Raw genomic sequence first — 20,222 nt, 5'->3', positions numbered from 1 at the left:
CAAAAACACTCGGTGTCGGACGCCATGTTGATTTCTTTTGGCAGACTTTGAAAACCTGTCAAAGAGGCAAGAGGGCTATTCAGCTGTTTGTGGAAAGCTATCGATGAAGGTACTCAACTGAGATCGTTGCATACGTTTCGTTTTGTTTATTCTTTTATTTTGAAAAGATGTTAATAATAACCAATGGACATTTTAATAGTTATCTCATCTCTTCAAACGGATCAGCTGTTCATTTGCAAGAATCAAGATACTGAGTGTAAACTGTAATGCTTGTTTTGGTAAAACGTTTAAATTGTTTAAAGTAAAATAACTGATATTCAAATTTTCGATGTGTGACTATTAAACAGACCCATATCAAAGAAACTGAAATGCATGATGACAGGTTCAACATTGGCATCAAAGATAGTTTTTTTAATGTTTATTATTATTATTACAGTTGAATATTGGAATGACAATGTATAGGAAAAGGTTTTGTTTACCCATAGGAATTTTAGTGTAGTCCATTTGTTTCATCAATAGATCTGACTAGATCACCATTGAGGATTCATGAACACAGCTAGATGATATGCATATTAATCTGCTTATTTACAATATATACATGAGATGAGGAAAACATATTTTGGATTGAAATATCATGGCAAATTTTTTTGACCCAAAAGTTTGTCTATAAGCTTACCATGCACATTTAAGGCGTGGAGACTTCAACCTTTCGGAACATTAAAGTATAAGATTGTAGGACTAATTACGTCTAAATTTGAATACCCGATAAATTAACTGAAAGCAGTAATTATGTAGTATAATATCTTGATTTGCCAATATAATAATCTCATTGATTTCCCAAAATTTTACATTTATTGTAGCAGTAATACAGTCATCTGGCATGATGAAATGTTAATCAAAATTTCATTATTCAATGGATTTTGTAGTTGTTTACATACATTACTGAGGTGGCAGACCACTCCAGATATAATTATATCATTATATTTCCACCCAATTTTCCACCGATGAATGATTTTTATAGTTCCAAAGAAGAAATCAAAGAATTACTCATACTTGTCAATTTTTAAAAATTCACATTGGAGAGAAAGTGTGTGAGCGACATTTTTGACTGGACAACACATTTCACACACGACGCATTTAGCAAACAAAAACTAAGGGGAGATAATTTGCTATCGGAAGATAACTTCCCTGCCGTTTCTCAGCTTCTTAAGAAACTCAAACCCACATGGGTAGGTATCGCCAAATCACACTGTATCTCGGATCATCTCCACCTGAGATTACATGACCAGCCTTCTGACTGAGCTATCGACGTCTGAACTATATGTCTCTTCTATATCCTGCCTAATATTATCTTCGCCCAAGCATGCACAATACATCCCGGAAGCCCTTAACAAACTTTCTTCATGGGAAAAGCTAGATGTGAGATGTATTTCCATCCAGACACGTGCAGTGTCCTTTCAATAAACAACGTTAACAGAAACATACAATGTCAGTCATACCAACATAGTGCATGGAAAGGTACTACAACATACAGATAAGGTCTAGTACATAGGTGTCACCATTCAGTTCCACCTTGAATAGGAATCTTGTGTTCACACCATCACTCAATGTTCAGCAAAGCCAGCTCTACTCTTAAGCTTTTTCGAGATGAAACATGAAAATCACTTCAAAATCAGGAAAGCAGCTGGTATGCAGAACTGTAGTTGGACCATCTTTAGATTACATCTACATCTACTTCTATTCATTGTGGTGTCCAAAGCACACTTTAAGCTTTAAAACCTTTACATTCTTGGCAATAATCTTACCTTAGTATAAATCTGAATAATATGGAGTTAATTTTTTTTTTAAATTGATCTTGCAAGACCTCCTGTTATTGCTATGAATATCGTAGCTTTTTTCTCATATATGCTGAATGAGCCTTTCTGAACATGTTGTTTATTGTTAATAAATCCTTAATTTTCTGTTTATATGCTGTGAAACTTGTAATCAAAAGCAGGTGATCATGATGAGAAACATCTATGGCTTTTCTGGTTTGAGCATTACACATTTTTAGAAGTGAATATTGATCAGGCCCAATTCATAAACTTATATAGTTATAATGTCTGTATGTATAATATATTTAGGCATTTTTGTTTAACACTTTTAATCTTCTTGGACAGAACTTTTCATCATGCCGAAAGATAACAAGTATGAGAAATATGCTTCACCCAATCCCAGACGTGCTCACACCTTTATGTCTGCAGAAGACCTAGCAGCAGGCAAGAAGTCGTCATGGTATGAGTTGGAGATAACAGGTATGTATCAAATGTATGGGTAGTTAAGATGTCTTAATAATGATTATATTAATATTATTGGATGCAGGCAATCTAAGCCTATATATCCAGATATGGATCAGTTCATTTTTGTCTATTTCATGATTATAAAAACATTCAGCTTGCCCCAATACTTATCCTATCGGGATCTTAGTCAGGAACAAGGGACATTCCTTCCTGTAAAGGTACAGTCAGTAAGATGTCTTACTTAGGAACAAGGGACATTCCTTCCTGTAAAGGTACAGTCAGTAAGATGTCTTACTCAGGAACAAGGGACATTCCTTCCTGTAAATGTACAGTCAGTAAGATGTCTTACTAATTAGGAACAGGGGACATTCCTTCCTGTAAAGGTATAGTCAGTAAGATGTCTTACTCAGGAACAAGGGACATTCCTTCCTGAAAAAGGTACAGTCAGTAAGATGTCTTACTCAGGAACAAGGGACATTCCTTCCTGTAAATGTACAGTCAGTAAGATGTCTTACTAATTAGGAACAAGGGACATTCCTTCCTGTAAAGGTATAGTCAGTAAGATGTCTTACTCAGGAACAAGGGACATTCCTTCCTGTAAAGGTACAGTCGGTAAGATGTCTTACTCAGGCACAAGGGACATTCCTTCCTGTAAATGTACAGTCAGTAAGATGTCTTACTCAGACACAAGGGACATTCCTTCCTGTAAAGGTACAGTCAGTAAGATGTCTTACTCAGGAACAAGGGATATTCCTTCCTGTAAAGGTGTAGTCAGTAAGATGTCTTACTCAGGAACAAGGGACATTCCTTCCTGTAAAGGTATAGTCAGTAAGATGTCTTACTCAGGAACAAGGGACATTCCTTCCTGTAAAGGTATAGTCAGTAAGATGTCTTACTCAGGCACAAGGGACATTCCTTCCTGTTAATGTACAGTCAGTAAGATGTCTTACTCAGACACAAGGGACATTCCTTCCTGTAAAGGTACAGTCAGTAAGATGTCTTACTCAGGCACAAGGGACATTCCTTCCTGTAAATGTATAGTCAGTAAGATGTCTTACTAATTAGGAACAAGGGACATTCCTTCCTGTAAAGGTATAGTCAGTAAGATGTCTTACTCAGACACAAGGGACATTTCTTCCTGTAAAGGTATAGTCAGTAAGATGTCTTACTAATTAGGAACAAGGGACATTCCTTCCTGTAAAGGTATAGTCAGTAAGATGTCTTACTCAGGAACAAGGGACATTCCTTCCTGTAAAGGTACAGTCAGTAAGATGTCTTACTCAGGAACAAGGGACATTCCTTCCTGTAAATGTACAGTCAGTAAGATGTCTTACTAATTAGGAACAGGGGACATTCCTTCCTGTAAAGGTATAGTCAGTAAGATGTCTTACTCAGGAACAAGGGACATTCCTTCCTGAAAAAGGTACAGTCAGTAAGATGTCTTACTCAGGAACAAGGGACATTCCTTCCTGTAAATGTACAGTCAGTAAGATGTCTTACTAATTAGGAACAAGGGACATTCCTTCCTGTAAAGGTATAGTCAGTAAGATGTCTTACTCAGGAACAAGGGACATTCCTTCCTGTAAAGGTACAGTCGGTAAGATGTCTTACTCAGGCACAAGGGACATTCCTTCCTGTAAATGTACAGTCAGTAAGATGTCTTACTCAGACACAAGGGACATTCCTTCCTGTAAAGGTACAGTCAGTAAGATGTCTTACTCAGGAACAAGGGATATTCCTTCCTGTAAAGGTGTAGTCAGTAAGATGTCTTACTCAGGAACAAGGGACATTCCTTCCTGTAAAGGTATAGTCAGTAAGATGTCTTACTCAGGAACAAGGGACATTCCTTCCTGTAAAGGTATAGTCAGTAAGATGTCTTACTCAGGCACAAGGGACATTCCTTCCTGTTAATGTACAGTCAGTAAGATGTCTTACTCAGACACAAGGGACATTCCTTCCTGTAAAGGTACAGTCAGTAAGATGTCTTACTCAGGCACAAGGGACATTCCTTCCTGTAAATGTATAGTCAGTAAGATGTCTTACTAATTAGGAACAAGGGACATTCCTTCCTGTAAAGGTATAGTCAGTAAGATGTCTTACTCAGACACAAGGGACATTTCTTCCTGTAAAGGTATAGTCAGTAAGATGTCTTACTAATTAGGAACAAGGGACATTCCTTCCTGTAAAGGTATAGTCAGTAAGATGTCTTACTCAGGAACAAGGGAATTCCTTCCTGTAAAGGTATAGTCAGTAAGATGTCTTACTCAGACACAAGGGACATTCCTTCCTGTAAAGGTATAGTCAGTAAGATGTCTTACTAATTAGGAACAAGGGACATTCCTTCCTGTAAAGGTATAGTCAGTAAGATGTCTTACTCAGGAACAAGGGACATTCCTTACTGTAAAGGTATAGTCAGTAAGATGTCTTACTCAGGAACAAGAGACATTCATTCCTGTAAAGGTACAGTCAGTAAGATGTCTTACTATGGAACAAGGGACATTCCTTCTGTAAAGGTACAGTCAGTAAAATATCTTACTAGGGAACAAGGGACATTCCTTCCTGTAAATGTACAGTCAGTAAGATGTCTTACTCAGGCACAAGGGAATTCCTTCCTGTAAAGGTATAGTCAGTAAGATGTCTTACTCAGACACAAGGGACATTCCTTCCTGTTAATGTACAGTCAGTAAGATGTCTTACTCAGGCACAAGGGACATTCATTCCTGTAAAGGTACAGTCGGTAAGATGTCTTACTCAGGAACAAAGGATATTCCTTCCTGTAAAGGTATAGTCAGTAAGATGTCTTACTAATTAGGAACAAGGGACATTCCTTCCTGTAAAGGTATAGTCAGTAAGATGTCTTACTCAGGAACAAGGGACATTCCTTACTGTAAAGGTATAGTCAGTAAGATGTCTTACTCAGGAACAAGGGACATTTCTTCCTGTAAATGTACAATTGGTAAGATGTCTTACTCAGGAACAAGGGACTTCCTTCCTGTAAAGGTACAGTCAGTAAGATGTCTTACTCAGGAACAAGGGATATTCCTTCCTGAAAAAGTTACAGTCAGTAAGATGTCTTACTCAGGAACAAGGGATATTCCTTCCTGTAAAGGTACAGTCAGTAAGATGTCTTACTCGGGAACAAGGGACATTCCTTCCTGTAAAGGTACAGTCAGTAAGATGTCTTACTATGGAACAAGGGACATTCCTTCTGTAAAGGTACAGTCAGTAAAATATCTTACTAGGGAACAAGGGACATTCCTTCCTGTAAATGTACAGTCAGTAAGATGTCTTACTCAGGCACAAGGGAATTCCTTCCTGTAAAGGTATAGTCAGTAAGATGTCTTACTCAGACACAAGGGACATTCCTTCCTGTTAATGTACAGTCAGTAAGATGTCTTACTCAGGCACAAGGGACATTCATTCCTGTAAAGGTACAGTCGGTAAGATGTCTTACTCAGGAACAAAGGATATTCCTTCCTGTAAAGGTATAGTCAGTAAGATGTCTTACTAATTAGGAACAAGGGACATTCCTTCCTGTAAAGGTATAGTCAGTAAGATGTCTTACTCAGGAACAAGGGACATTCCTTACTGTAAAGGTATAGTCAGTAAGATGTCTTACTCAGGAACAAGAGACATTCATTCCTGTAAAGGTACAGTCAGTAAGATGTCTTACTCAGGCACAAGGGACATTCCTTCCTGTAAAGGTACAGTCAGTAAGATGTCTTACTCAGGCACAAGGGACATTCCTTCCTGTAAAGGTACAGTCAGTAAGATGTCTTACTCAGGAACAAGGGACATTTCTTCCTGAAAAAGTTACAGTCAGTAAGATGTCTTACTGAGGAACAAGGGATATTCCTTCCTGTAAAGGTACAGTCAGTAAGATGTCTTACTCGGGAACAAGGGACATTCCTTCCTGTAAAGGTACAGTCAGTAAGATGTCTTACTGTGGAACAAGGGACATTCCTTCTGTAAAGGTACAGTCAGTAAAATATCTTACTAGGGAACAAGGGACATTCCTTCCTGTAAATGTACAGTCAGTAAGATGTCTTACTCAGGCACAAGGGAATTCCTTCCTGTAAAGGTATAGTCAGTAAGATGTCTTACTCAGACACAAGGGACATTCCTTCCTGTAAAGGTATAGTCAGTAAGATGTCTTACTAATTAGGAACAAGGGACATTCCTTCCTGTAAAGGTATAGTCAGTAAGATGTCTTACTCAGGAACAAGGGACATTCCTTACTGTAAAGGTATAGTCAGTAAGATGTCTTACTCAGGAACAAGAGACATTCATTCCTGTAAAGGTACAGTCAGTAAGATGTCTTACTCAGGCACAAGGGACATTCCTTCCTGTAAAGGTACAGTCAGTAAGATGTCTTACTCAGGCACAAGGGACATTCCTTCCTGTAAAGGTACAGTCAGTAAGATGTCTTACTCAGGAACAAGGGACATTTCTTCCTGTAAATGTACAATTGGTAAGATGTCTTACTCAGGAACAAGGGACTTCCTTCCTGTAAAGGTACAGTCAGTAAGATGTCTTACTCAGGAACAAGGGATATTCCTTCCTGAAAAAGTTACAGTCAGTAAGATGTCTTACTCAGGAACAAGGGATATTCCTTCCTGTAAAGGTACAGTCAGTAAGATGTCTTACTCGGGAACAAGGGACATTCCTTCCTGTAAAGGTACAGTCAGTAAGATGTCTTACTATGGAACAAGGGACATTCCTTCTGTAAAGGTACAGTCAGTAAAATATCTTACTAGGGAACAAGGGACATTCCTTCCTGTAAAAGTACAGTCAGTAAGATGTCTTACTCAGGCACAAGGGAATTCCTTCCTGTAAAGGTATAGTCAGTAAGATGTCTTACTCAGACACAAGGGACATTCCTTCCTGTTAATGTACAGTCAGTAAGATGTCTTACTCAGGCACAAGGGACATTCCTTCCTGTAAAGGTATAGTCAGTAAGATGTCTTACTAATTAGGAACAAGGGACATTCCTTCCTGTAAAGGTATAGTCAGTAAGATGTCTTACTCAGGAACAAGGGACATTCCTTACTGTAAAGGTATAGTCAGTAAGATGTCTTACTCAGGAACAAGAGACATTCATTCCTGTAAAGGTACAGTCAGTAAGATGTCTTACTCAGGCACAAGGGACATTCCTTCCTGTAAAGGTACAGTCAGTAAGATGTCTTACTCAGGCACAAGGGACATTCCTTCCTGTAAAGGTACAGTCAGTAAGATGTCTTACTCAGGAACAAGGGACATTTCTTCCTGAAAAAGTTACAGTCAGTAAGATGTCTTACTCAGGAACAAGGGATATTCCTTCCTGTAAAGGTATAGTCAGTAAGATGTCTTACTCGGGAACAAGGGACATTCCTTCCTGTAAAGGTACAGTCAGTAAGATGTCTTACTATGGAACAAGGGACATTCCTTCTGTAAAGGTACAGTCAGTAAAATATCTTACTAGGGAACAAGGGACATTCCTTCCTGTAAATGTACAGTCAGTAAGATGTCTTACTCAGGCACAAGGGAATTCCTTCCTGTAAAGGTATAGTCAGTAAGATGTCTTACTCAGACACAAGGGACATTCCTTCCTGTAAAGGTATAGTCAGTAAGATGTCTTACTAATTAGGAACAAGGGACATTCCTTCCTGTAAAGGTATAGTCAGTAAGATGTCTTACTCAGGAACAAGGGACATTCCTTACTGTAAAGGTATAGTCAGTAAGATGTCTTACTCAGGAACAAGAGACATTCATTCCTGTAAAGGTACAGTCAGTAAGATGTCTTACTCAGGCACAAGGGACATTCCTTCCTGTAAAGGTACAGTCAGTAAGATGTCTTACTCAGGCACAAGGGACATTCCTTCCTGTAAAGGTACAGTCAGTAAGATGTCTTACTCAGGAACAAGGGACATTTCTTCCTGTAAATGTACAATTGGTAAGATGTCTTACTCAGGAACAAGGGACTTCCTTCCTGTAAAGGTACAGTCAGTAAGATGTCTTACTCAGGAACAAGGGATATTCCTTCCTGAAAAAGTTACAGTCAGTAAGATGTCTTACTCAGGAACAAGGGATATTCCTTCCTGTAAAGGTACAGTCAGTAAGATGTCTTACTCGGGAACAAGGGACATTCCTTCCTGTAAAGGTACAGTCAGTAAGATGTCTTACTATGGAACAAGGGACATTCCTTCTGTAAAGGTACAGTCAGTAAAATATCTTACTAGGGAACAAGGGACATTCCTTCCTGTAAATGTAATGTCAGTAAAATATCTTACTTAGGAACAAGGGATATTCCTTCCTGTAAATGTACAGCCGGTAAGATGTCTTACTCAGGAACAAGGGACATTCCTTCCTGTAAATGTACAATTGGTAAGATGTCTTACTTAGGAACAAGGGACTTCCTTCCTGTAAAGGTACAGTCAGTAAGATGTCTTACTCAGGAACAAGGGACATTCCTTCCTGAAAAAGGTACAGTCAGTAAGATGTCTTACTTGGGAACAAGGGACATTCCTTCCTGTAAAGGTACAGTCAGTAAGATGTCTTACTCAGGAACAAGAGACATTCCTTCCTGTAAAGGTACAGTCAGTAAGATGTCTTACTCAGGAACAAAGGATATTCCTTCCTGTAAATGTACAGTCAGTAAGATGTCTTACTCAGGAACAAGGGATATTCCTTCCTGTAAAGGTACAGTCAGTAAGATGTCTTACTCAGGAACAAAGGATATTCCTTCCTGTAAAGGTATAGTCAGTAAGATGTCTTACTTAGGAACAAGAGACATTCCTTCCTGTAAAGGTACAGTCAGTAAGATGTCTTACTTAGGAACAAGAGACATTCATTCCTGTAAAGGTACAGTCGGTAAGATGTCTTACTCAGGAACAAAGGATATTCCTTCCTGTAAAGGTATAGTCAGTAAGATGTCTTACTCATGCAGGAACAAGGGACATTCCTTCCTGTAAAGGTACAGTAGGTAAAGTGATACCAGAAAACCAAAGTTAATTGAAAGGGGATTAAGTTTTTGTGTTTTAATTAATTATGCCCTTTACTGATGAGGTGTAAAAGAGAACCTTATCTAATTCTTTCCTGCTACATACAAAGGAGAGCAAAAGTATTAAATTGTGGCAAAGATTTTCTATTATGCAGCAGTTAGATCAATGTACTACTTTAATTGTATGGTTTTAACTTCTTTTCTAGGTGCTGTGAGAAATTTGGCACCTGATCTATGGAACTTGCAGCATTTAACATCTTTATATCTCAATGCCAACAACTTGTCCAGAATCCCTCCTGATATAAATAAACTTACGCAGCTCACCTATCTTGATCTTTCGTCCAATAAGCTTCGAAGCTTACCCTCTGAGCTAGGCGATCTTGCTCATCTCCGGGAATTACTACTCAACCACAATTGCTTGAGAGTTCTACCTTATGAGCTTGGAAAACTTTTCAATCTACAGACTTTAGGTAAGAAAATGCAAGTTGAAAATACAATATTCATAGAAAAGACAAGGGCCAGTAATCCTGAAACCATTTTCAGTTTCAGGCACAAGATCTGTGTTCACCCCAACTTTCTTAACTCAATCAAATCATGAAATAGTAGTTTGAAACCTAAACAAAGAAAAAAATACCTCACTCAACAGGCCTCCCATATGTTTTTCAGTGAGATAGTCACTGACTACAAGAAGACCCGGACTAATCATGAATCTGGCTGTTGACGGGGCTATAAATTAAACCCAGCAAACAAACAAACTGTATTAGGATTCAACATTGTTTTGTAGCTCGTCTCTTCGAAGAAGAGTGAGAGCTTATGTCGTCACTCCGGCGTCGGCGTTGGTTTTCCAAATGTTAAATTTTTGGTGCATGTGTTGAAAGGCATAGTAATTTATGGTAATATTGTCCCTGTGGGGGTCAAACTATCCCCTGCCGGAGTTAAACTAAAAGATTTTTTGGGGAAAAAAACCAGATTTTAGAAAACTTTTGGACTTAGAATATTTCTGCGTTAAGCTTTTGGTGCAAGTGTTGAAAGGTATTAATACTTCACTTTATAATTGTACTAGGGTGCTGATAGTTGGTAATAGACTCCCTCTTGGGTTAAGCTATCCCCTGCCGGAGTTAAACTAAAAGATTTTTTGGGGAAAAAAACAGAATTTTCAAATTTTTGGACTTAGAATATTTCTGCGTTAAGTTTTTGGTGCAAGTGTTAAGAGGTTTTTTAATTCATCACTTTATAATTATACTAGGGTGCTGATATTTGGCAATAGAGTCCCTATGGAGTAAGACAATTCCTTCCTGGAGTAAAACTTTAAAAAAAAAATTGGATTTTTTCTTTTTGAATCTGTGTTTTTTTGTTTTTGTTTTTAAATCTTTGGACTTCGAGTTAAGTTTATATTGTGAGTGTTGAAAGGCATAGTAATACATGGTATAAGGTTCCCTGTGGGGGTTAAACTATCCCTTGCTGGAGTTAAACTGAAATATTTTTTTGGGGAAAAAACACATTTAAAAAAAAAATTTGTGTAAATGTTGAAAGCTATTTAACACATCACTTTATGATTGTACTAGGGTGCTGATATTTGGTAAAAGAGTCCCTATGGAGTTACACTATCCCTTCTTGGGGTGAAACTGAAAATAAAACAATTTGAAAATGCTCACAATAGACAATTTATACCGGTCCACATTTTTCAAGGGAGACAACTCTCATTAGGATAATATTTTGTCAAAAAATTGAAGAAATACGTCCAAAAGCAATTACATTTGTATTTAATATATTCATTTAATCTACAACAGCATAGCTTGTCTCCCGAATGTTTGTCAATAAATAATTTATATACAGTGGAACTTCGTTAACTCGAAGTCGACGGGACCACGAAAAAACTTCGAGTTATCCGAGTGTTCGAATTAAGCGAGTTATCGTTTTTGGTGAAAAGTTTGGTCAATATTTGTCAACATTATATAATCATTATAACTTCGCTCTGTCGCTCATCAGTTTAGTGTGAAGACTGGTCAATACATGTAAATATATATGTAATGTTTCGTTATGTCACTTGTTATTTGGTGTAGTTTTGCCGATATACAGTCACGATAAAGTTTCTTTCACTTAGTCATTTCAATAACGATCTGATGTGCAAGTCATGTTTGCAAAAGGTAAACGATAAAACGGAATTCGACAAAATAACAAGTCATTAATGTCAAAACAAATAACCGTTTAAGTTTAACACAGATTGCATACAAAACGTAACAGAACCATTACCTTTATTGGACATATATAAAATACTGTTTGATCGGCCTACTTACTTTTTATTGATAACCACGCCATTTCCATGTGTATTAGCACCGGAAGTTGGGCTGCGCATGTGCGTATAAAATGTTACTGTAACTGAGTTGGCGTTTTATCCGATTTAATAGACAGCACTGACCGTTACAGTTGTACTCTGAACACCTCGGCAGTAATTACGCTATTGTTTCAGCAGTTTAAAGATTTAATAGGCGCCGGTGACTGTGTCATTCTACACCTGTAAAAACATCAGCCGGGTAGATCTATTGGTGTGTCAGAGATTAGTTCCGCTTGAGCGAACGGGTAGATGAGTTGTTGACTATCGTGTGTACTGATATCGGCGACCGCCTTGAGAAGTTACCTGATGTAAGTAAAGCAGTACTTTTTATCACCAAGACTTGTTGTTATAAGATTCAACCGACAATTTCTTTTATGAATTTATGAAGCACTTTTAATAGCATGTAGGTTAGTAGTGCCGATATGTTCAGTATTACAAACGGAATTTAGCTCTTAAAAAATGTCGGCGTTTGCCACCGATCGACGAAAATTATACTTCGAGTTATTCGAACATTTCAAGTAGGATTTTTATTGTTGGGACCAAATTTTTACTTCGTATTATCCGAGTTTTTCGAGTTATCCGAATTCGAATTATCCGAGGTTTTTTTACTAAGATAAAGAGAGAATTCGGCCGGGACCGGCGAGGTACTTCGAGTTAAGCGGGGTATTCGAGTTATCCGAGTTCGAGTTAACGAAGTTCCACTGTATATATAAATTGGTATGGTTTTGAAAATTGCTTGAATTCACAAAGCATAATCTGATCAAGTAAACAATATAAATATTATTAATGCAATTTGCGAAACCATTCCAATTAATATATTTTAATTATTTATCGACAAACATTTGCAAGACGAGCTATGCTGTTCTCCAACAGCTCTTGTTAACTCATATAATTCTTTTTTCTGGTTGTTCAGGTTTAAAAGGCAATCCTCTTTCACAAGAAATTATGAATCTATACAACTCCCCAAATGGAACACAGAAGTTACTGAGTTACATGTTGGATCATCTCGTAGGTAAGTGTTGATTCCAGTTTCGGTCAGGCAAAAGTGTGTTCCAGCCTCCAGTGTTCACTCAGCTTGTAATGCAAACTCCAAAGCAATTCAGTTTCCTTCAAACTTTGTTTTGTGTAAATTTTAAGCAAAACCTGCATGTGCCTATCACATCTGTAACGGAGCTAGCCAAGTCTATGCAGTGTTTTTATGTTTTCTTTTCATTAGTAAATATCATTGTTAAGCATGTTTTGTGCAAAAACCTTATCAGAAACCATTATGACTGTCTGACAGGACAGGTAATCTCTTTGAAATGAAAAGCACGTGTATCTGATATACCAGTAACAATTTGTTTTTGACGCACAAGTAATGTGTTTTATACAATGTAATTCATAGGCAGTATTTGACAGTTTACTTGTGTCTCTACCCTCCGGATTTATGTATAATTTTCCGACTGAGTTAGAATGATATGATTTGATACCTGTAATATTCTTTCTGGCCCTTTAACATCTTCATGACATCATCATTTTTCTTCCTTCCATGTTCCTTCCAGTCACTGGCTCAAACTGTAAGTATCTGACATTTTCATAACTGTCATTTTAGTACATAGAAATCCTGGTATATGTGGTCTACATCAAGTCCCCACCAATATCACAAATGTGGCCGTTCTGATGTCCCGCCCCAGCCTTGATAGGTCATCCTCGGGTAACCACCCTAATAGACTTTACTGGTGACTTCTGGTAACCAACTATACCAACCTGATTGTCATCCAGATAGCCACTGAAATAGAGATGATGGTTGTCCTTGTCCGTTACAACCAACCCCACCTTCCTCCCGCAGTAGGCACCAATTTAGACTTGATGATTGTCTTTAAGTAACCAAGAACAGAGACGTGATCATCATCCACAGGTAACAAACCAGATACACCTGATTTTTATCCTCAGGTAAACAAGCATATAGACCCGATGGTCATCCTCGGGTAACCAACCATATAGACCCGATGGTCATCCTCAGCTAACCAACCATATAGTCCTGATTTTTGTCCTCGGGTAACCAAGCATATAAGCATAATGGTCGTTCTCGGGTAACCAAGCATATAAACACAATGGTCGTCCTCAGGTAACCAAGCATATAGACATAATGGTCGTCCTCAGGTAACCAACCATATAGACATAATGGTCATCCTCAGGTAACCACCATATAAACACGATGGTCGTCCTCAGGTAACCAAGCATATAGACATAATGGTCATCCTCAGGTAACCACCATATCAACACGATGGTCGTCCTCAGGTAACCAACCATATAGACATAATGGTCATCCTCGGGTAACCACCATATCAACACGATGGTCGTCCTCAGGTAACCAACCATATAGACATAATGGTCATCCTCAGGTAACCACCATATCAACACGATGGTCGTCCTCAGGTAACCAACCATATAGACCCGATGGTTGTCTTCAGGTTACCATGTTATTCTCTGTTATTCCCATATAGGCTTTATGGTAGACTTCTGGTCCCCAGCCGTGCAATTCCACTTGACATCAATTAAGATGTTGTTTTCATTCTTGTGTCTTTATATAGATCACATTAACTTGGTGATCAGTTATTTTGACAAATTGAGATTTCCTGGTCATTTTGATGTCTCTGCCTGTGTAGATTTTCATATTAATCTGATGTTTTAGTTCATGTAAGCTTGCTTCTCTTCCTTATTTCCAATTCATTGTGGCCAAATAGAATTTGTTACTAGTAGATATTTGGAATCAAATGATGTTGGAAGAAGGCCAGGCTTGACAAAATCTTGCCCGAGACAAAGGTAAGAATAGGATGTTAAAGAATGTCAGCAAGAAACTTTCAGTAGATTATTTTCATGCATCAAAAAGACAATTTGCTATGACATAATTGGAAGTCAGACTTTGCACTTTATATCAAATGTAGGTACCAAACAAATGTCTTGCACGCTATCCAATGTCTGACATCTACGTGTTTAGAAAATCACAATCCTGTGTCTCATGTTCAGAAAATCACTATCCAGTTCTAGACAAATTAATCCAGTACTGGATAGCACATGATATTTCCCTGTCTCATGTACAATAGATGCTTAGCATCCTGATTACTTGAATTCTGTCTTAGTTTATGTGGACTTGCTTGCTGTCTTGTCCCCATCTTATGGCCTTATATATAATTAGATAGTCCTAATTCTGATGTCTTGACTTTTTGACCTAAAGGAACTTTCTTGTCATCCTCACACTTCCAATCATTGATTCTTATCCCCCTATCTGCCAAAATGTATGAATGCCACTCTACAAATGTTTCTGTCACTCAATTGACTGTGTATCATTTCCTCCAACCTTTATGTCTATGATAGCATAATCCTTCAACATGATCACAATGGTTGTGCTTAGAAGAAACTTAGTAATAGGCAGAGTGGTGTAGGTGGTAAACCAGTTTTTAAACTAATTAGCTAAGTTTGTGTTTAACAGTTAACTACCAACATCATGGTAATTTAATATATAACGATTTCCATGTGTGACGGTAAACGAGTACTTTCTGGACATAATGTGGTATGGGTTTACTTTCATCTTTTGTCTGCCTACACATATAAATTGATCCTGCACTTTAGCTTGTACCTATTCCTAACCACAATTCTTTATTTTACTTACTTAATTCCCCATACCACATTATGTCCAGAAAGTACTCGTTTACCGTCACACATGGAAATCGTAATATATTATATTACTTGATCTGTAATATTCCCGCCTGTCCAGTTATTTACTGTAGTGGTTAAAAGAGATGTCCATGTCCACCTAGAGTATGTCCGTCAAATGAAGTAGAACACTATATTGGTGTGTCACTGTCCACACACAGTAGGACACTATATTGGTGTGTCACTGTCCACACACAGTAGGACACTATATTGGTGTGTCACTGTCCACACACAGTAGGACACTATATTGGTGTGTCACTGTCCACACACAGTAGGACACTATATTGGTGTGTCACTGTCCACACACAGTAGGACACTATATTGGTGTGTCACTGTCCACACACAGTAGGACACTATATTGGTGTGTCACTGTCCACACACAGTAGGACACTATATTGGTGTGTCACTGTCCACACACAGTAGGACACTATATTGGTGTGTCACTGTCCACACACAGTAGGACACTATATTGGTGTGTCACAGTCCACACACAGTAGGACATTATATTGGTGTGTCACTGTCCACACACAGTAGGACACTATATTGGTGTGTCACTGTCTACACACAGTAGGACACTATATTGGTGTGTCATCATCCACACACAGTAGGACACTATATTGGTGTGTCACAGTCCACACACAGTAGGACACTATATTGGTGTGTCACAGTCCACACACAGTAGGACTCTATATTGGTGTGTCATCATCCACACACAGTAAGACATTATATTGGTGTGTCATCATCCACACACAGTAGGACACTATATTGGTGTGTCACTGTCCACACACAGTAGGACACTATATTGGTGTGTCACAGTCCACACACAGTAGGACACTATATTGGTGTGTCACTGTCCACACACAGTAGGACACTATATTGGTTTGTCACTGTCCACACACAGTAGGACACTATATTGGTGTGTCACTGTCCACACACAGTAGGACACTATATTGGTGTGTCACAGTCCACACACAGTAGGACACTTCCTATACAAAGGTCTATCCCAAGTCCATTTTTGTTTGTGGTTTGCTGTGAATGAATGTAATGTATGCAGAATTGTTTTTATGCTATTCCTGGCTAGAACCAAGCTGCTAATTGATTTTGTCCAGATAAATTACTGGCAGACCCTCTACTGTTTGCAGTGCATGCACAAAAATCAGTACTTGCATACTTCCTCTATTAAGTTTAGTAAATAAAAAAGTAGACTCTCTGACATTCAGTCTTCTGATTTTCATCTGCAAATCATTATAGGCATAGTCCATGGTGTTAAAATGGGCAATCAGTGAAATGTTTGTACCACAGGACAAGCTAGATAATGCTAATCATAATTAATATGATTTTCATGTTTAGTTTCCCAAATTCCGTGTGATTATGCCTTTATCAGAATTAGTAGTTGAGATATATTTCTTTGTTGAACCTTGTAAGTTATATTTTCGAATTGGGAAAAGTAGTTGCTGGTTACACTGTTAGCCTTCACTTCACTGAGATTTTAAAGACTTTCTATAATTCTATGTGGACTGCCTTATATATTATCTTCCTGTATAGTGTATATTTCATGGGGAAAGTAGAAATTGCATTCCGGCAAATGGATTTTTAGGCTCTACTTGCCTGGGACAAGTGGATTGAAATAATCTTTTACACTCCTTTGATTCACACTTATTAGTATGCGTAGCACATAATGATCGGGGCAAGTGTATACATTGTTTAAAGTGTAATCGAACCAAGCAGTGTTTTGGATAATTGTTAATTAGAAACCATGTTAAAACATTAACATTGTTATATAACTTACAGCTGTGCTGCCATAGCACTGAGATTACTAGATGTTTTCTGTAATATTATCTTACTACAGTGTGTCACTTGTGTATTTATTAAAAATGTAACCATTTATTAAATAGAAGGGATAAAACTCTTACACTGGTTTAAACCACAACAAGAAAACACTATTTTCATATTGATCAGAAGTATGTTACATCAGAATATTATATTTATCATAGTAATAAAAAAAAAAACAGATCTCATTTTCTGCTTGAGTGCTATATGCGACACTATGCCCACCTTTAAATTTTCAAGCATGAAATCAGTCTTTTTATAATTACCTTGTGTTGATTTCATTTTGTCACAAATACTATCAAGAGAGGGGTCCAACATCCAGTATAGGAGGTACATCACCACAAATTAACTTCTGACTGTCTATGGTGAGGGGCTTTAATGTCACTCTGACATCATTCTTGTTTATTTTTTTAATTCTTTATCTAAGAAAGGTATATTTCTGAAAGTATACACTTGTAAATGTTATTTTTTTGTGTGTGTATTAATGTAAAAAATGCAAGCAAAAAATATTGAGCTATGAGCATGATCTGTAAATAAGTGAAGGCTACAAATATCAAGACAAGATGAGAGTCTAGAAATCCTATAGTATATGATTAGCTTGTATGTTGGAACATTTGAAAAAAATCTGAACAGTTTTCCATATTAAATGATAATTTTAGATATAATTTTGTATAATAAAGTTGATGAAAATTAAAAAGAACACACAGCACATTGACCTGAATGAAAATTATATAGAGTTGTCTCCCTTCCATTGCTTAGAGCTGGTATAGTGGGTCTGCTCTTCAGTAAGGTTATCATTTATTGGTCTTATGGACCAAAATGACAGGTTAGTTGTGCACTGTTCAATAATAGAGGACGGTACTTGTGAATGTCATTTATCAAATTTGGATGGTAGTAGCCATTAATATTTAAGATGAATGTTCAGCTGTTTAAAACAAAGCATTAAAAGGCAGTGAAGACAATAGACAAAGGACACAATAAAGATATGTAGAGTTATAATGGTGTCAACAGATCATTTCTGGTCTCAATGTCCCCTATATAATTACTAGAAGATTAAGAAGAAATGCCTGAATCTGTACTGATGTGGTTTGAGTTGCCTACCAACAAGCAGTGGGATATAGCAGGTTTTTCTACCTGAACTGGACAAAAGCACCAAAATCAGAAAATGTTAGACAACCCTGTAATGGGACCCCACACTATTCTCCTCTTACAAAAAGTAGCACTTCCCTGCTCCTGCAATTTGAACTGAAATGCATATATATAGCATTCTGGGATGAGAGGTGTCATTAATAGATGTAACCTTAGCCCATATTTAGTTAACAGGGATTGCATGTGTTAAAATGTTATATATCTTCTCAAACAGGTTATAAGGCCTGAGTATTGATATAGCTAACTGGACTATGATGGCTTATATGTTTGTGTATACTGTAAAAAAACCTTTGGAGTTTATGTGTATATACTGCGGTCCAGGGAGCCAACATAATCAAAACAAGGAAATGTCATTTGTTAGTTTTTCTGTTAAAGTGTATTGTAGCTATAGGTATATTGTGATAAGTAGACAATTTAAATTGCCTTTGCTATCATTCATGGTTACAGGAGCAAATTTTTTTTTTTTAATCATTGAAAGAACATTCTATGAACAAATGCAATGCATAGAGCCATTATCATATACAAATTGCTGGAATGAAGTGCTATCAAGAAACACTCAGGGTGTTAGGCAAAATGTATTGAAATATTCATAGAACATTTTCATCAAGAATGGAAAAGAATTAACAATGTCTCTTGTCAAGATGAAGCTTGCAGGGCAAGGAAAAATCACCTGTCCACTTATCCTGATGATCTGATTTTGAAATTGTGACTACACACATTTTCTATTGCTTTCATCAGTCATACATTATTGTCAACACTCAGACATTACTGACACAATGTCATATCACACACATTGACTCAGTCTCACATTGTGATGATAAAGTCAGGTTTCACTGTATAAAGATGATGTCCTAGAGTTGTCTGAATAAAAAAGGCTCATCCAAAAGATTGTTTTTTTACTGGTCACTCAGAGACAGGTGTCATGAGACATGACATCTGATTTATATGAAAATTTACAGATGTGTACAATAGCTCTGTCATTGGATTACTTATTGTACCCCACCAGTAACCGGGGGGTACGTAGGAACTATAGTTAGCATTGTCCATCTTCTCCCACTCCATCTCCTACACTATATAGCTACTTGTTACTGGAACTTCATACTTGGGGTATGGGTCCACCTTGGGAAGGCAGCATGCATGTCATGTATCAAAACTTTGTACAAACATTGAATACACTAATTACTGTTGTATCAAAACTTTGTAAAAACATTGAATGCACTAATTACTGTTGTATCAAAACTTTGTAAAAACATTGAGTACAATAATTACTGTTGTATCAAAATTACAATGTAAGTGTACAAACATTGAGTACAATAATTACTGTTGTATCAAAATTACAATATAAGTGTACAAACATTGAGTACTCTAATTACTGTTGTATCAAAACTTTATAGAAACATTAAGTACACTAATTATTATTGGTATAAGATCCTCAGCCACACTCATCAGCTGAATTTAATGTTTTGAATGATGTTCATTTGTTAATGAATTAAATCAGGTTATGTTTATGACCAATTAACCCATAATTTTGTTCTGAATAATGTATGTGGAGACTTTCCAGACTATTGAATTCTATTCTGGAGAAGTACTTTTTTCCAGCTGGCCGCTAGACCGACAGACGAGTGCTTTTGAAAGTTTTGCTGGGCCCTGTCTTGAGAGTGTCAAATGTTGAAACAATGTTAAAACTCAGGGAGAACACCACTCCATCTATGGGTCTGATTTTACTAAATCACTGAGGTATCGTCAATGAAGAGAGAACTCCAGATCTGGGTCTGGTCTTACTAATTACCAATGAAGGCTTGTTCAGGTCTGTGGTGCCATCTTAGATTGTTCAATATAGCGCAATATATTTGGTTGTTCCTTTCTCTGCTGTTCATGACATTCTCTGTTGATACAGCTTCCTGAGAAACACAAACTGACCGGGGAGCATTGAACAGGCCTGAGTTTACATGGC

General features: G+C 37.4%; 1 protein-coding gene across 2 annotated transcripts in view; it reads left to right on the top strand.

Annotated features, from left to right (window-relative positions):
• The first annotated feature begins 3 nt into the window (after positions 1–3).
• The window catches only part of LOC117328226 (CCR4-NOT transcription complex subunit 6-like), a 68,116-nt gene continuing 47,897 nt past the window's right edge, over positions 4–20,222 (top strand). Inside the window, exons 1-5 of one of the 2 annotated variants that reach the window (XM_033885692.1) lie at positions 4–109; positions 2,160–2,294; positions 9,465–9,728; positions 12,507–12,605; positions 13,135–13,149. In XM_033885692.1, coding sequence (XP_033741583.1) covers positions 2,171–2,294; positions 9,465–9,728; positions 12,507–12,605; positions 13,135–13,149 — 502 coding nt within the window. In that variant the 5' untranslated portion in view covers positions 4–109; positions 2,160–2,170. The remainder of the gene's footprint in view (positions 110–2,159; positions 2,295–9,464; positions 9,729–12,506; positions 12,606–13,134; positions 13,150–20,222) is intronic. The other variant, XM_033885700.1, reaches the window with a different exon arrangement.

The sequence above is a fragment of the Pecten maximus genome, chromosome 1, assembly GCF_902652985.1.
Source record: "Pecten maximus chromosome 1, xPecMax1.1, whole genome shotgun sequence".
Classification (NCBI taxonomy): domain Eukaryota; kingdom Metazoa; phylum Mollusca; class Bivalvia; order Pectinida; family Pectinidae; genus Pecten; species Pecten maximus.
Note: the sequence above shows the minus strand (reverse complement) of the source record. Positions and strands in the feature narration are given on the sequence as shown.